Raw genomic sequence first — 16,294 nt, forward strand, 5'->3', positions numbered from 1 at the left:
ATTTAAAGGTCAGCGCAGGAGTACAAACTGTACGAATACACTTTAAAATTTTGCACAACTGCACCACATGGTGGAGTATACCACAACTGCAGCAGACCAAGTAAAATAATTTAATTTATATTAACACGTAATATTTTTTAATAATATTTTTTTCGCCGGTACAACCACTCACAATAAAGCTTTAGAACTTAATATGAACAGAAACCAGACTAATGAATTTGAACTTTATTGCTTCTGAAGATTACAAATTCATCTCAGGTTTTTTTTCTAAAAATATACATAGATCAAAATGTACATTCCTTTCAAAATTGTTAAAAATCTATACATACAAATTAAGGCAGTTTCAAAATCGTAAACTAATCTTACATGTCAGGAAATATCTTGCTTTTTTTTTAGTCAAGGACATAAACAATTAAACAAATCTTTATAAAAAAGTAAAAATAATTTGTTTTAAAAAGAAAAAAAAGTTTCTCCCCTAGACTAGGCATAAGCCCTGAGGAGAAACTTGCAAAAAAAAAAAAAAAAAAATTTTTCAAGACTGCCATCTTGTAAATCCTACTGAGGGTGTTATGTACAGTTTGGTCAAGAAATTCCAGAGGCTGAAAGGGTTGGCAAATGGCAATAAAGGCAAATAGTCTGTTCAAATTTCAAGGGTAGTTGCACTTAGCAAGGAAATCTGCCCCAGAGCTTTCTGAATGTAACAAAGTTCTCTGCAACAAAGCCAACAACGAGGGAGAAGATAAAATAAAAATCCACACAATGGAATTTAGCCGAGCTTCATCTTATTCAACAAGCTCCAAGGAATATTTTCTTGGAAGTGCAGCTTCTCTTGCAAAGTTAAACTCCAGTATTTTAGAACACCAGTTTGTTTTATTGGAAGCCTTCATGAAAACCTTCTGGGCAAGTCTAGTTGTTTTCCTGTGACTGTACGGTTGCCTGAAAAAAAAAATAAAAAAAAAAAATTAAAAGCTTGATTAACTAAACAGGATAACACACTTTTGAATTTCCATATCATATACAATCAGGGCTGCCATCAGGAATTATGGGGTCCCCTTGCAAAGCTTCAGGCATGGGCCCCCTGGAGCATAGAATTGGGGGTGCTGCTGCCTGTAATTGAGAAGCGGCGGGGGAGGGGGGGGGTGACGCCAACAATTGAGAAGCGGGAGCCCTTTACAAAAAAAAAAAAAGTAGCCATCTTAGGCCCTTTAATAAAAAAATAAAGGGGGGTTGTCATCTGGGGCCCTGGGGACCTCCAGGCCCCTTACAGGTGTACTGCCTGTACACAATACATTGGTGGAGGTAAAGTTCCCTGGGTGGATACATTATCAAAACTTAAATATTGTACAGTTGGAGTGTCAGACTGCATCAGCAACATAGAAGTCCATATGTATGGTTATTTTACATTTCTATTCATGCAATCTTTAGTCCAGATGTAAAGCTTAAACCCCCCAGTTATTGCAGCTAAAAGAAAAAAGTTTGGCATCGGATACACATAGAAAACTGGTGCTTCCACAAATGTAAAAGGCTGGGGCTAGAATCGCCAAATACCCAGAAGACCATCTTCATCCTGTTGCGTCTCCTTCGCCTGTGCAGAGTTGCCCATTTCTTACATCTCACACATCTCATACATTTACACTCACCACTGGAGTTGGTTCTCCATATTTGCTCCAAAATGTCATTTTCACTGTGTTTTTATGCCCTGTTCGTTGGTCAAAAGTTTGACAGTGGTTAAATGGAGGGCTATACAAATGGAGGCTCACAGCCGATTCTGTGTGGCTTGGATTTTCCACTCGGTGAAGGCCCATGGAATCTAGGAAGAAAGATTTACAGATTGCTTAGAAGATGAACCTTATGCCGTAGCAGCCATTTAAATTCAAACATATCCAGACTAAAGCAGTGTTGGGGCTACAATTAAAGTGGTTGGAAATTTAAAATGTTTACCTTAACTGTAAAAAAAAAAAAAAAAAAAAGTGCATTAGCGGCTTCTTATGGTGGGCACTTAGTGAAGAGGAAGCAGCCAGGAGCACCAGCAAGGGACCAAAAAAATGCAAAACCATTACAAAAAGCAGTAGAGTATGATAAAAAAAAAAAAAATAATAATAATAATAATAATAATAATAATAATAATAATAATAATAATAATAATCAAGACACACACTCTTCTAAGTGAAAAACAGGAGCCGATCATTCCAGTGAAGAGCACAGCAGCTCCAGCCATTGGCTCCCGCTGCCGTCGATCAAATCCACAGGAACTGAGGGGTGGGGCCCAGTCTTGTGGTCAATGGACAGCAGCAGGACTCAGCACACCTGCAAGAGTGCCCCCTTGGAAAGCAGCTCTGAGGGGGCATAGAAGGAGCCAGAAGCGCTGTGGGGGACCCCAGAAAAAAGGATTGGGCCACTCTGCAAAAAAAATAAAATAAAAAGTGGTTATGGTGAAAGGTCACATGACATTAGCCCCAGAAATGGAGGCCGATACTAGAAGACTCCTCTCTGTATTTACAGGCTTGAGCATGAAACCAATATCTATATGTTCACCAGCATTGGTCATAGACTGCAGGTTCTGCTCTAATCAAAACTAAATCTACATGCATCTAATCAAGGTCACAAAACACACACATAATAAAAAAAAAAAAAAAATAAAAATAAATTGGTATAATACTGGTCCAGGTGGAAATGCCACCTAGCCTACTTATCACCGTGGGCGTCCGCTCCATAGGGCAAGGGGGGGTCGTTTGACCACCCCTGGGATCGTAAAAGTGTCACTGCCATGATCATTCATGTCTGCAGTCTGTTAGTGTGTGCGTGTTACAATACATTCACTCCGCTCCCGCTGAGCTGGCTGAGAACGGCAGCTCGGGTGGCCGGATTCAGTACTGCAGCGATGAGCTCTGTTCAGGGCTGACAGTCTGTGTGTCTGAGTTCAGCCCAGCCCCTCCCTCCTCCACACAAAGCTCTATCATAGGCTTGGTGGTTCTGCTCTTTCCCCGCCCACACTTCTGGCAGAACGTGTGTTGTCTGTGAAGATGATTCATGAGCGGGAAAGTTAAAACAGAGCAGTCTGCTCGTTCGGCATCCACAGCCTTAGAAAAAAAATAGAAAATAAAAGAAGTGAGCCTTCTGGGACTGTTCATTGCCACCAAGTAAGTGACAAGTGACTGAGCTTCTCCTCCCTCACTTCCTGCTCCCCCCCCTCTGCACAGTACTAGCTAGCAGCCTGTTATTACTAGCACTGCAGCCTGTGACAGTTTCTTGCCCTCCTATGTTTTTTGATGTGGGTTCACGCACATGTATGCTGCAGTTTGGTTGCAATGCTGGTGTACTGGCACTGTCTTGCTGCATGTTGCCCCCAGTCCCATAGACGTCTATTAGGTTGTACATTTTTGCTGCATGTTCTGAAAGTGCACATAAAGTCCTGCATGCTGCATCTTTGGTGCAATTCCAGAAAATGCAGCAAAAACGCACAACCTAAAAGAAGTCTGAGGGACTGCGGCTATGGAAAACCGCCAGCACACCAGTGCAGTGGTGGCCAGTCCATTAAGGGTGCATGGGCGCTGCCCCCTCCATCATGCCACCCCCTATATGAAAAATTGATAGATTCCTGCCTTGCAAGAATCTATCCATGGCCACCGTGCCCACCCCATATTTAGGTGTCTGTGTCCGGAGGGGGTGTCACAGCGGCTGCATTTGATGGGCACATCGGCTGCATTTGATGGGCTAGAGCGGCTGCATCAGTTTTTTTTTCAGTTTGCTTGCCCCCCCCCCCCCCCCCCCCCTTAGCAGGCACTGAAAAGTGATCAAAACTCAGGTCACTTTTCAGAGAAATTTGACAGGCAGTGAGGTGGTGATATCCAATTTCCTCCCTGCCTGTTTTAACCTCCTAAATGCCAGTCCCTCCAGGTAATTCACTTTGTACTCCAGCTTATTTCCATTACTCTCTATAGGTATTAGATGTTCTCTCACATTAGTCTTTGCACATCTAATACATAATGAGAGTTCTGGAAATAAGCTGAAGTTCAAAGTGAATTTCTAAACCTAAGTGGAGCGCCCCTTTCAGAAGATTTGAGGATATTATTAAACCCAGAGACTGGTGGACTTAGGCCATCATAGATAGATTAAAATTTCTGCTAAACTGGCAGAATTTCAATCCATCAATGTGCAGACTGGTTATACAGAATGTAATGTAAAGGGGTCCAGGGTTCTGTGTAATGCAAGGGTTCCAGTGGTGCAGGGTGCTGTGTAATGTAAAGGGGTCCAGAGCCGTGTGGTGCTGTGTAATGTAAAGGGGTCCAGAGGTGCAGTTGTGGAGAGGGGGTACACAGTAGTGACAAATATATTGAAAGATGCAGGGGGCACAGTGGGGTGTTTACATTTTAACGTGGGGGGCACTTTTAACCCCCGCTAGCGGTTAAAAAAAAAATGTGACTGTCGCCGCTGCCGAATCGCCCCCCTTGAAAAAATTTCAGCGGACGCCCATGCTCATCAACCACAAAAGATTTGTCATGCCTCAGCAATTTGTATCTGTTGCGCTCCAATCCCTGGATTGCACTCTGCATTTTCCTATTCTGAGATGAAGATGCAGCGCAAAAAAAAAAAAACACTAGAAGGTGTATACACGCAATCTGTACTCCTTGGCTCAATGGGGGGACATTTAGGCACCAACGCACCGTTCATATATGGGAATTGGAGGAGTTTTAAAACTGCATCCGATTTGCATGAAGTGAATTAAACCTGCTTTCTATAGAGCTGGTTCACATATGTCTGGTGCAGCGGCAGTGCGATTCAGATGCAAATTCTGAGCCATTTTCTATGGGAATAAAAAAAAAAAAAAAAAAATATGGTATGAGCAAGCACCCCCCCCCCCCCGCACCAGGGCATATGGGGTGGAGACTTTGGGGCATGCTGGGTCAGTGACGCCATTTATATACTGTAAAATACTACAAGTATTTGTAGTCTTAAATACAAAACTAGGAACCATTAGAAAAACGCAAGTACCCTCCATACACAGCCCTGGCCCAAGTGTTTATCCTAGCATATTTGCCAGGGTAACATGTTCATCTGCATTACCATCTCAAAACATTAAAGCCTTCTGTAGGAATCCATCACTGCAAGGGAAAAAGTGGTCTCTTTAAAAGCAAACCTCCAGACTGCTTGTATGCACAGGGCCAGGGTGCAGCCATCCAAGCACTGGATGCAGTTTGCTAGCACAATTCCCCAGGGGCACTGTGGAAAGGAAGTAAAAAGGTGCGCAGTTACCTGACCAGTTTGAGATGTTTGCAGACAGAGAACACAAAAGAAAAAAAATATTCAGAGAATGTGCCAGCATTGCAAAGGCTGTCAAATGGCCAGGACATGTCTGACAGGAAAAGACAGTGTAGAAAGACAGATTCTGTTCTGCCCGCAGAGGAGAACACAAAACTGAGCCAAGGGGAGGTCCACTGTAGGGAAATCCCACTGACAGCTGAAACGTCAGCCCTGCTCCTTAACTGATAAGTGCCTGCATTTTTTGTATACACTTCATCTGTCAGCGGGGGAATCCCACTGGTAGATGAAAGAACCGAACGTGAAGGTATTGGTTTCAGGCATTTGCACGAGTATCGATACTCCTGTAGCTCTCACCCCCGAAGGAGCCGCTGATTAGTTTGGGATCGGCTTACCGAGTAACCTTCTTGACTTGGTCTAGGGGTGATTTCTGTGAGTGTGAATAAAGAGCAAGTGTCCAGAAAACAATTCAGTTTTCAATGCTTTATTCCAAGGCCCAACACGGCCAACATCAACATGGCACACGACAGAAAAAAGGTTGAGGAGCATAGAGAAACTTTAGTATTAGGCCTTGGATATGAAGAGAGCAAGCCTGCTCTCAGCAATGATATAGCTCAATTTGTTGCCACCCCATTAGGGTGGGTAAAGTGCCCCCGGACAGGCAGTTATCTCAGGCCTGGCAGCATCACCTGCGGATCACTGGGAGGAAACAGACCTCTGCCACAGGCCTGACTCAGGGCCTCTGCCACAGGCCAGACAACTTGGGATTTGTGAGATCAATTTGAGCAAATCCTTCCAGTTAGTTCAATCAGTGTCATCCACTGACAGCTTGAGCACACCTGTCATATGGTGTGGTGACCGGATCCCCGATGGTTTGTCCAGGCCTCCTGGACAACCTCTAGTTCTAGGTTCCCCTGAGCCGATCCCCCCCCCCATCGCACAGCCTCCAGCCTAGGATCCTCAACAGAAGGCTGGGACCCAGCAAGTCGCTGGGGCCCCTCTCAATGTCAGGATAAGGCTCTGTATGGTGCACAACCTCAGCGAAGCAGGCCACGGTGGCGGGGCCCATGGATGCGCGTAACCCGAAGGTGGGCACCGCACCTGGAACTCGGGGCCTGCATAGAACCACCCACCAAAAGCGGCTGCCCCAGATATACGCCCCTCCCAGCATGCCCAACGAGGGAAGAACTCCTCTGATTGGCTGTTGGGAGAAAGTCGGTCTGTCAGAACCCCTCTAGCGCCAACTGCTGCCCAGGGGTGCTAACATACCCCTGGAGCGCAGACTGACCTACAGGACTGATTCTGAAGTGGCAGCAGCCTGAGTTTCCATAAATCACGAATGGGAGTAAAACTAACCCTTCCATTCCCCACTAACTTTAGTGTAGCACCCGCACTAAAAGTAAGGGGGGCGCTACACTTAGTATTGGCACCAATACCAGTATTGGTATAACCCTATTAACAGTGTCCAGTATTTCAATGCATTAACCAAGGTTTATTTTCCATTTCCCAATTTGCTTCTAGAATTAATTGCATACAGTCAGTGAAACTTTGTTATGCTCTAAAATCCCAATTTTCCACGACAAACTTGCTAGGTGTACCGCCAAGGTACTGCTTGGACTTTGAAGGGGTACACGTAACCTTCAAACTTTTAGATGGGAATGAGGAACACCTATTAGCAAAAGTATGCAAGTATAGGGTACACCCACACTAATATATATATATATATATATATATAATATATATATATATATATATATATATATATATATATATATATATATATATATATATATATTTTTTTGCAAATCTGGGAGGGCATGAATGTTGGAACTGGCATGGCTGGTTAAGATTAAACTGTATTCGAGTTCTGCAATGTCTAAACACCTACACTGCAGGCTTTTTCCAGGTTCGTAACTCGCTTGGTAATGAAGCAAGTTACCAAGATAACAGCCATGGGGCCTTGACCTTTTTTAAAAAGCAATCAGCGGTAGCTACAGCTGCTACATTGGCAGAAATCTTGACAAGATACTCATAATGTGTCATGCAATAAGGTTTTATCTGTCCGCCTGCCCCACATGTGTTTTTCAAGCTTTCTAAATGCAGTTATCTAAAGATTGCTACAAGTAGCTTGACTGCTGCATCTTTTACAACTACAGTATACTTTGTCTGAACTGTTACATAATCCTCAACAGTACCGATATCTAAGGGTTTACGTTCAAGGTAAAAGTACTGATTATATACGTAGTTCTACATATCTGGCTTGTGAAAACTCCCTTTGCACAAGCCAATCGCTTGTAGTTTTGTAAAAAAAAAAAAAAAAAAAAAAAAAAAAAAACCTAGTTTAACTTTCGTGCCTATACTATAGTGTCACAAGTGAATAACATTTTTTTATTTTCATGTTTACATGGCCATGACATATAGCTTATCACATCTGTTTTTTCTTTTTCAGTTGTAAAAAATTGTAGCACATAAGCAGTCCTGAGAATTGAGTGGTGCAATGCAATATTTGACTGCATTGGCTGTTTGGGTTTTATTATTTGACCCCCCTTTTTTTTTTTTTTTTTTTAAGTAAAAACCCCACTGGGATCTTTCACAACTTAAACATAATTTATGTCAAAACCATGCAAAGTTCATATGCATAGATTTTGAATCCCTGTGCTTTTATTTTAAACTATTGTAAGTGCCATAATTGAGTATCTTGCCTAAAATGCCTTCCATTTCTGCAATAGATCTTCAGTTAATGCCTACAAGAGGCTGGAGTGATGTTCAGTCAGTAATTTTTTTTTTTTTAGCAGACCAACAGCCACTGCTGCAAGGGGCGATACACAGCCGTTGGGGTCTCCTTCCCAGCAGGCTAAGTGTAGCTCCAGCTTGGCACTGCCCGCTCCTCTTGGCTACAGGAAGGACCAATCCCAGGAGACCAGAGGAGGATCTAAGGACACGTAGTCCCAGAAGACAAGTGCTCTATGGTGGAAATACTGGGAGAAAAACTACAGCCCCAGCATGGCAGAGCCTGGAGCAGAATTACACCACGTGGCCCTGCATCATGGGACAAGTGTGGGCATCGCGGTATGGACAGAGTGGAGGCCCCTCCCGTTGGTAAGCGCCATCACCGGGTGCATATTTACCACAACAGGCACGTGTGGCTACTCTAGGCCACCTTTATATTACACCCACATCACTGAGCCTCTGGTTCATCAGGCTGCCAATTGGGCATCCTTTCATCTGACTGCAGATCCTTGAAGAGCCAGTCTTGAACACCCCATCTTTACGAGCCTTGACATTGTCACTGCAGGCAGACACTTTTACCCCCCACCCTTTTGCTGGGAAACCTAGTTTACCCTATTCAACTTAGCTTTTTTGCTATTGCACATCATCATTGGGCCCTGTGATAGCTAGCTGAAGATCTCAGATCCTTTTTGGACGCCTACACCCAAAGGGAATTTAACTGCAAAATCTGCTACTGATTAAAGTATTTTTATACAAAACACAAATATACTTGCCTGCTCTGTGTAATGGTTTTGCACAGAGCATCCCTGAACTTCTGGTGTCACTCTTCAGTGCTGCTGGCCCCTCTCCCGAGTACCCCCACACCAAGCAGATTGCTATGGAGGCACCCGAGCCGAGGCTCCGTGTGTCACTTCAGACATGGAGCTGTGACTCTGCCCAACCCCCTCATTGGCTCCTACTGCTGTGTTTCAGCCAATCAGAAAGGAGATTACTGTACAGCTGAGGCACTTTTACAACAATCGCTGGATCAAGATGGGGCTTAGGCATTAGGGGGCTGCTGCACAGTTTCTCAATGCGTTGAAGTAAAATAGAAAAAAAAAAATTATACAATATCTCTATTCAGATTGCATTTGTCATTTTCACCTGTGGCATCAGGGCTTAAAGGGAGCTGACCAAGTCTCTTCTTCCCACTCTTGCGCCTGGGATCATAGGACCCCTTGGGATTTATTGGCCCCAGTCAGGTTCACCAATTTGGTGAATACCCACAGTTTACATTTTTGTTGACCCAATAATCACTTGTAAATATTACCCTGCAAGCTCTATTATGCCTTTTGGTGTCTTAACCACTTGTTTGCAGCAATATTTGGCTAGAGGGGCCCAAGGTTGTTCTTTGAGTTGAGGTGCAGAACTGAGCCCACAAGTACAACGCGGGTCTTTCTGTAGTGGTTCTACAACACACACTGACCTGTCAAATCGCATGACAAGTTTCTTGCATGAATGAGGCTTTGCCAGATTAAAAATAACAGCAATAATTTGGTAAAATATTTCCTCACCCTTGGCAGATAATCTGTCATTTGCTTGCTGAAACATTTGTCACCTCCAAATGAAGATGTCCCTAAAAAAAGTGTTAGCCCTTTCAACTTGCAATAAACTTACCATTGATGTATGCACATTGATTTAACTTCAGCACCGCCTCAGACGTTTTCACCATTGCTCCATTTGATTTTTTCTGTGGCCATTCGTACAGTGTCTCCTTCAGGTTGCCCTGGAGAATCTTCAAGAAGCAGTGAGAGTTGGTGTGATCGTGTATACTGCTGCATGGAAGAATTTTAAAACAGCTTAGAATGATGGATCAAAGAGGCATCAACAAGAAAAGCATTGATTAGGCCATTAATCTGCAGCAGACACCAACTTATGTATCTGGTGCGGTGTAATCTCACGCCATATACATTTTGAAGACAAATTTGATCAGGTATTTATGTTCAATAGGGTAACCTGCCTTACAGTTGGTGGCTGATAGGGTTGCGATCAGGCAACTTTAATTCCTTCACACAACTTTGTGCATAAGGACACAGTTGTGCTGAATCGAAAATTACCTTCCAACCTTTTGGAAACAAATTTGTGGCAGTTGTTTTGGCATGCAAACCTTTATACACTGTACATTAACAGTGTCCTTTGCAGTAACACCTGAAGTAAACAATGTAGGGGTGTCTGCATACTTTTGGGCATTTAGGGGGTCATTTACGAAAGGCAAATCCACTTGCTGGGGGGGGGGGGGGGGGGGGGGTAGGTGCTTCCCCTCAGATTTACAGGGACTGCACTTCCAGTGCAATTTCAAATGCACTTTGGAGTGGATTTGCCTTTCATAAATAACCCCCATAGTGTAGCTGTAATGCTCAAACAGATTTTTAACAAATTACACCAGGAATATGGGGGTCTACAACATATTGTATGGTTAGGAGCAATAAAGTATCCTCAGTGTCACATGGAAGAAGATGGATCCCAGACCATTAGAGGTCTAGTGACTTGCTTTACTAAACACTTTTGCACAAACCAAACTTCTATTGTACGTTTGACAGAAAATTAGATGTCTGAAATTTTAAGGTAAAACTTGCACTGATTGTGGAATTTGACAACTATGACAAGAGAATGTCTGCCAACTACCTTGCTTTAAAAATAACAGCACAAACATTAATGTACGTGAAGGAATGCACATAATTCGAGTTTGTGCATGATAAGACAGAAGTCTTGAACAGCTCAAGGGAAAAACCTCAGTCTGACAAAAACAAAAATCCATATGCAGCACTTTAACTCGTTGGGGGGAATAAAAGTTCACTCTGATGCAGTTGCCCATAGCAAATCAATCTCTCCTCTACCCCCAGCTTACAAAATAAAAAAAGGCAGGTTGGCTACACCAGTGTTTCCCAACTCCAGTCCTCAAGGCACACCAACAGGTCATGTTTTCAGGCTTTCCATTATTTAGCACAGGTGATTTGATCAGTTTCACTGCCTTAGTAATTACCACAGCCATTTCATCTGAGGGAAATCCTGAAAACATGACCTGTTGGTGTGCCCCGAGGACTGGAGTTGAAAAACACTGGGCTACACATTAGAGATAGAGTTGGCCTCCGACACTTTATTCTGGTATGAGTAGAGTTGCCACCTCATCCCTTTAAAACAGAACACATATGAATTACACAGGTTCTGAGGCTAATGTAATGCAAATAAGGCACCAAGTGAGTTTAATTACCTCCTTAACCACTTAAGCCCCGGACCAATATGCTGGCTAAAGACCCAAGGGGTTTTTACAGTTCGGGACTGCGTCGCTTTAACAGACAATTGCGCGGTCGTGCGACGTGGCTCCCAAACAAAATTGGCGTCCTTTTTTTCCCACAAATAGAGCTTTCTTTTGGTGGTATTTGATCACCTCTGCGGTTTTTATTTTTTGCGCTATAAACAATAGAGCGACAATTTTAAAAAAAAATTCAATATTTTTTATTTTTTGCTGTAATAAATATCCCCCAAAACCATATCAATTTTTTTTCTTTCCTCAGTTTAGGCCGATACGTATTCTACCTATTTTTGGTAAAAAAAAAAAAAAAAAAAAAAAAAAAAAAAAAAATCGCTTATCGGTTGGTTTGCGCAAAATTTATAGCGTTTACAAAATAGGGGATAGTTTTTTTGCAGTTTTATTTTTTTATTTTTTTACTAGTAATGGCGGCGATCAGCGATTTTTTTCGTGACTGCGACATTATGGCGGACACTTCGGACAATTTTGACACATTTTTGGGACCATTGTCATTTTCACAGCAAAAAATGCATTTAAATTGCATTCTTTATTGTGAAAATGACAGTTGCAGTTTGGGAGTTAAACACAGGGGGCGCTGTAACATTTAGGGATCACCTAGTGTGTGTTTACTAGTGTAGGGGGGTGTGGCTGTAGGACTGACACCATCGATCGAGTCTTCCCTATAAAAGGGATCACTCGATCGATGCGCCGCCACAGTGAAGCACAGGGAAGCCGTGTTTACACACGGCTCTCCCCGTTCTTCAGCTCCAGGGAGCGATCGCGACGGAGCGGCTAAAAACAAATAGCCGCGCCGTCGTCCCGGATCGCTCCCCGAGCGGACCCGACCTCCGTATGTACCGGGGGGGGGTCCCGATCGGACCCCCCACCCACGTCTAGCAGAGGACGTACAGGTACGTGGATGTGCCTGTCCGTGCCATTCTGCCGACGTAAATGTACATGAGGAGGTCGGGAACTGGTTAATCAGCCACAGAACCCGTGTAATTAATATGTGTTCTGTTTTAAAGGGAAAAGTTGGCAACCCTAGGTATGAGCCAGCTATTAATTTAGACTATTCAGTGCTGCTCAAAGTCTTGGGGCATAATGGGTGGAATTGAATACAGTGCAGGAAAGTTGCATTATTTGCATGTTTCCCACTCTGGATTCAAAATGCACTGCACTGCCTTTGTGATATGCTGTGAGCGACAATAGACTGCCAACAGCACCCCAAAATTTAATGCATTTGGCGAGGCATTTTTTTTTTTTTTTTAAAGTAGTGCATGCACTAGGTTTTGTGAAGACCCTTCACATCTCCCCCCCCCCCCCCTTTGTTTTATTTGGAACACATAGGAAGTTAGACCGCTACTGTACAGTTTGGAGATTTGTTGTACCCATATACAACAAAAAATACTTTAGACAATTCATTATGTATGCGCAACAGGAAGCTACAGTTGATGCACTGGGGAGTTTGTGCAATGGATAGCCCAATTGGCCACTATACAACCTAAAAAGTTAAACGCTGACTTGAATGTATTCCTATTTGAGAAAGCTAGCAATTGTTAGGTGTTTTTATTTTTTGTTTTAAATCATAGTGTCTATACCTTATTTTCCCATCAGGTGTGACCCACGAATAGGCTTGCGTATATTGTAATTATATAAATGTCATCCCTTTAATTCAGTCTGTGGGAGCAGTTCGATACAAAGTTAGGCTGCATTCACATCTTTGTGATGATTTTCTTTCCCACTATTGTGTGTTTTTCAGGCAATAGCATAAGGCAGCCCAATCACTTCAATTGGCTGTCCTATGCACACAAAAATAAATAAAAAAAAGCCCAACTCTAACATAGCTCTTGCACTTTTTTGGTAGCAAGCCAAGTGCATTTTTTTGCAATGCACATTTTTCTCACAACAAAAATGCGTGTTTGTGGTACCTATAAGCACTGCAAGTACGATGAGCACTTTTCTTGCTTTAATGAGAACACAGGCTGATACACACATTCCCGCAAGACGAAGGTGTGAATGCAGCCTTAAGTGGTTGTGTGCACAAGGTGTTTCACGTTACCAGTTGAAATTAGCAATTAAGACTGAGATTGTTAGCTTCAGTTTCATGCATGCTTTACTTGAACAAGGAACTTTGAATGAGGCATGTGGATGACACATGCCTCCATCCCTGAGAATTGAAAGAGAAAGGGTTGGGACTTTAAATGAGATGCGTGTTGATGCAAACAGTATGTATAAGTAAATAAAGTTGTATAGCGCAATAACCAGGCTCAAAACTTACCAACCAAATTGCAAAAACAAATTCAACTGTCTAACTTAGTATGTTAAAAGCAGAGGATCCTTTATCAATAGGGATGGAGGTGCGATTTTGATGCTTATACATTTACCCTTATGCGTTTTTTTTCCAGTGCTCTTTATTGCTACACCAATTTTAGATGGAGGTTGGCTGGTGACACACACACCCCTAGTCACCTGCTATCCATCTACTCATTAGCACTTGTATGCCTCTACTGAGGAAACTATAAAAGTTTAGTTAGGACCACAGGAATGCAGAGAGCCTTGAAAGCGGCCTGTGGCTTATCCATATATTTGCAAATGTGTGCAACTAATCCTCTGCTTTTACCATACTAAGTTAGACAGTTGAATTCGGTTTGCAATTTGGTTGGCAAGTTTGAGCCTGGTTATTACGCTATACAACTTTATTTATTTACTTATACATACTGTTTGCATCAACACACATCTCATTTAAAGTCCCAACCTTTTCTCGCTTTCATGCATGCTTTACTTGAAGGACCCTGAGGGGAGCAAAACCGTTGTAAATACTGCCTGGATTTATGTGTCTATGACCTCAAGGCTCATAAAATATAAAAAAAAAAAAAAAAGGGAATTACTTTGAAGTTGCACAGGTGTGAATGGGGCCTAAAGTTTTTTTTTTTTTTTACCTGCCATGTCCTTCACCCCAGCAGAGAATCATCAGATTAAACTTTCCATTTCCTTCATCTACCAAATTCCGAGTGTACCTGCAACAGGAGAAACAATACAAGATCAATTTTTTCCCCTAGACTAACATGTCAGAATTAAATAGAAGAATGGCCATGTATTAAAGCGGGGGTTCACCCTATAAAATAAAATCTCTCTTCTAGCCTAAAATTCGGCATTGTAGCGCGAGCTACAGTATGCCGGTCTTAAGTTTTTTTTATCGCCGTACTCACTGTTATATCGTACATAGTAGATTCCGACTGCCCACGGGGAATGGGCGTTCCAATCCAGACGGAAGGTGATTGACGGCCGGCTCTGGCGCGGCACGCTTCTCCGGAAATAGCCGAAATAGGCTTGGCTCTTCACGGCGCCTGCGCATAGTCTGTGCGCAGGCGCAGTGAAGAGCCGAGACCTACTCCGGCTGTCTTCGGGAAGCGTGACGTGCCAGAGCCGGCCGTCAATCACCCTCCCTCTTGAAAGGAACGCCCATTCCCCGCGGGCAGTCAGAATCTACCATGTACGATATAACAGTGAGTACGGGGATAAAAAAAAACTTAAGACCGGCATACTGTAGCTCGCGCTACAATGCCGAATTTAATGCTGAAATGTTGTTCTGCAGGGTGAACCACCGCTTTAAGTACACAAGCAGCTTTTTCTATACTTTAATATACCCAGTGCAGGTTGTGTTAATTTACCCAGTTGAAGAACAGTCACCATTGTCACTTTATAAGCCATTTAGAGAAAGAGCAAAGGCAAACTGACATTGTAGCTGTTATTCTGTACTATCCACCACGATGCATCAGTAAAGGGTTTAATAAACCCCATTTTATTAAAAAAAAAAAAAAAAAAAAAAAAAAAAAACGCATTTACCACAACTTGCTGGAGTCAAGAATCAATCCTTGCAGCTTGTTTTTGTATTTTATTAGGGGTATTGAACAGGGTTTAGGGTATTATGGGATGCCCATTCGAGCAAATAGAACTCTTCAGGCACACAGGCACACACACACACACACACACACTTAGTCTTGGGTTTCAATAAAAGGAGTGCAATATTAGTGCTTTATGACAAATGAAATATTGGTAGGAGCAGCCCGTCAGGCCAGAGGGGGGGGGGGGGACGGGGGGGGGGGGGGACACACACTACCCTTTTGGAGAACGCTGGTTGTAAGGGCACCATCAGTACTAGGAGTTTTAATGATAGGCAAACAAATTCCAAGGAGAAAGTAGTGACAAAATTAACTGAAAGTTAACAAAATGAAACATTATATACAAATACGTACCCATACTTTCCATGGCACCAATACTTATGGTGGGCTGAAGATTTTCCAGCTGCCGTACCAAAAACAATAGGAAGCCTTTTGTCCCTTAGCTTGAGTCACAGAAAAAAAAAAAAAAAGCCGATTGTGGCACTAGCAAGGTTGTAGAATGTGACAAATTTAGTATGAACACAATGGAAACATGGTATCTTATTCGGGTTTAGAAAGTTCAACTAAAACTTGTTTCAAATGAACCATCACTATGATGTGGATCTTTATAAAAAAAAGTTCCACACAAGTCTTGAAGTTGAGGGCATTATATGTTTAAGCCCATTTCTTGTTATACATTCCTTATATGTACTATTTTATGTACAGTTTATTTGGGGGAAAAAAAAAAAAAAAACTCGAAATAAATAATCTTTAAAGAATTTCATAGAATTTAATATACATGTTTTTCTTCATAGGTCACGATAGTTTGTGCATGTTTTGCATAACATGTGTTGTACTATAGCTAGACTGCTTTCCACCTGCCAGCCTTACACCTGTTGGTAATTTGCAGTCAAATCACTTGATTCATAATTTAATGCATCGTTGAGGAGAAACAGTCATGCGATCAGTGTTGGTGCGTCCATAGTGGGCGCAGGCGCGCTGCCCCCTCTCTCCTGCACCTGTCAATCTTTAATAGATAGATTCATGCATTGAATTGAATCCATAGTCGCCGCTGCCACCCACTATTCAGATGTCTGGCCCCCTTGTTGAGTGCCGGCCATCTGAATTACAATGG

The 16,294-nt window shown here is 42.7% G+C and overlaps 1 protein-coding gene across 1 annotated transcript in view; it reads right to left on the reverse strand.

Annotated features, from left to right (window-relative positions):
• Positions 1 to 394: 394 nt before the first annotated feature.
• The window catches only part of CDO1 (cysteine dioxygenase type 1), a 30,914-nt gene continuing 15,014 nt past the window's right edge, over positions 395 to 16,294 (reverse strand). The window contains exons 2-5 of the mRNA XM_040343794.1: positions 14,218 to 14,295; positions 9,646 to 9,803; positions 1,641 to 1,810; positions 395 to 936 (exon numbers count right to left, since the gene is read on the reverse strand). Coding sequence (XP_040199728.1) covers positions 907 to 936; positions 1,641 to 1,810; positions 9,646 to 9,803; positions 14,218 to 14,295 — 436 coding nt within the window. The 3' untranslated portion in view covers positions 395 to 906. The remainder of the gene's footprint in view (positions 937 to 1,640; positions 1,811 to 9,645; positions 9,804 to 14,217; positions 14,296 to 16,294) is intronic.

The sequence above is a fragment of the Rana temporaria genome, chromosome 1, assembly GCF_905171775.1.
Source record: "Rana temporaria chromosome 1, aRanTem1.1, whole genome shotgun sequence".
NCBI lineage: Eukaryota > Metazoa > Chordata > Amphibia > Anura > Ranidae > Rana > Rana temporaria.